The sequence below is a fragment of the Gavialis gangeticus genome, unplaced genomic scaffold, assembly GCF_001723915.1.
Source record: "Gavialis gangeticus isolate Ggan-Ray unplaced genomic scaffold, GavGan_comp1, whole genome shotgun sequence".
Classification (NCBI taxonomy): Eukaryota; Metazoa; Chordata; order Crocodylia; family Gavialidae; genus Gavialis; species Gavialis gangeticus.
The window spans coordinates 48,634,968-48,636,858 of record NW_017729022.1 but is presented as its reverse complement, the minus strand read 5'-3'; the positions used below and the strand labels follow the sequence as shown (position 1 = coordinate 48,636,858).

The window sequence follows — 1,891 nt, the reverse complement described above, 5'->3', positions numbered from 1 at the left end:
TAGACTCCGTTTTTACCAGTATAAATCTAAACTTACAAAAACTGTGCCCCTGTAAGTTCAACCCTGGTATAAAGGAAATGTAGTCCATTGAAATCCAGTAAGGTTATGCTTCCATGAATTTCTCAGTACCTTAGCTTTTAATTCCATTTTTAGCCCTGACTAGATGCAAGACTAAAAGATTTCACACACTTTTGCTGTGTAGTCATATATTGTTCCTGCTGCTTTTAGCTCTATTTCTGAGCCTAAGCTACCTTATTAAATCCAATAGGTAGTTTCATTCATTTAAAGGGGCTGGTTTAAATCCAGGATGAATGTGTTTTATGGGATCTAAACAAGTTCGTGTAAAATTTTCAGGGGTGCTGAAGTGACTTTTGAGACCAGTTTTCCTCAAGTGACTCAGGTGTCAACGACTTTCAGCTGGACTTTCCTCCTAAATGCTGCTTAATGCCTATCTTTGAAAATAGGATATGAACTTCTAAGTCGCTCAAGCACTTCCTAAAACCTTGCTCATATGTCTTTTGAGAGAGGAAGGACTTGTCTTTTGATGTAAAATGCCACTTAGCTCCCTAATTAGGGAGCCAAATTATTATTTGACAGCATCAATTTAGCCTAATGTTAAATATTCAACTTCAGCATCAGCATTTGAGAGAACTGATCTGATGTAATATTCCTGTTTGAATGCATTATTTCTAATTTTCTGTTTTTGACGTGTGGTATTTTCCTCTTTCACAGCATCACTGTAGACAGTGTGGAAATATCTTTTGCGCTGAGTGCTCAGCAAAGAATGCCTTAACTCCTTCTTCTAAGAAGCCTGTCCGGGTCTGTGATACTTGTTTCAATGACTTGCAAGGATAACTGGTTATCTCAAATGATGTGTGTTACACTAAAATTAGAATTTCTGTTGATGCACTTCGTACAGCACTCAGACTACTATTCAGTTTGGACAATGATTGTAACACTTGGCAAAATTTAGTATATTTTAAAATGTTTATTGATACCAAGTAAAACTATTGTATTTTTTGTGAGACATGGGCTCAAATCATCCATAGCTTATTGCCATTTACCCTGGAAAAGAGATTTTATGTCTAGATTAGAAATACCCAGTTACTTGTAAATAAAGTTTAAACAGAGGAGTAACAATGTATTTTTTTATCTTTAATTTTTTGTTCAAAAGAAAAATGTTTATGTGATATTGCAGCTAATTTTTGTTTCCTTTTGAAATGAGGAAGTTGCAAAAATCTGCCAGGATTTTGTGTATCAAATATTGCTGCTTTAATGGCATAATTACAATTAAATTGTTGCATTTAACTGCATAGCTAATATTCTTTATAAACCACTAGTCATTTTCTTTAGGACTTTCATGTTTGCCTCTTTCCAGTCCTACAATGAGAGCAAATAACAGAAATTGCATGCAACCTCATTGACCTCTATAGGGTCTGCCCACATGCAGCTTATTGCAATGTCAGTGCCTAAGTCATTGCCCAACTGCAGCATTTGGATATGGGGGCATTTTTACATGTACTGAATGGTTCCAGTATCTCTACAGACAAGGAAAGAACAGGAAAGCAAGTTTGGCTTCTTTCCTAGGAATATTATGTATTCTCTCTCATTTTGATTTATTTATTTGACCATCCCAACTATTTGCATCTGAGAGTGTTTATTTAATTTTTTTTTTTAATTCTGTTTTTACCCTGGTCACAATGGAAGTCCACAGAAATCCTTGGTTGGTCTTTCTATCAGCTTTCCTATGCTATATTTCCTACTAACAAGCTTTCTTTTGAGACTCCAGGAGATTCATATGGTCTTGTTCCTTTCATCGCAGTTGATAGAAGAAGGTGAGACCAGATTGTCTGTAACAGAGCTGGCCTTTTCTGCTTCATCTAATCCTGTG

The 1,891-nt window shown here is 35.6% G+C and overlaps 1 protein-coding gene across 1 annotated transcript in view; it reads left to right on the top strand.

The window, feature by feature from the left end:
• EEA1 (early endosome antigen 1) overlaps positions 1-1,308 on the top strand; it is a 144,970-nt gene extending 143,662 nt beyond the window's left edge. The window contains exon 29 of the mRNA XM_019515793.1: positions 733-1,308. Coding sequence (XP_019371338.1) covers positions 733-855 — 123 coding nt within the window. The 3' untranslated portion in view covers positions 856-1,308. The remainder of the gene's footprint in view (positions 1-732) is intronic.
• The last annotated feature ends 583 nt before the right edge of the window (positions 1,309-1,891 follow it).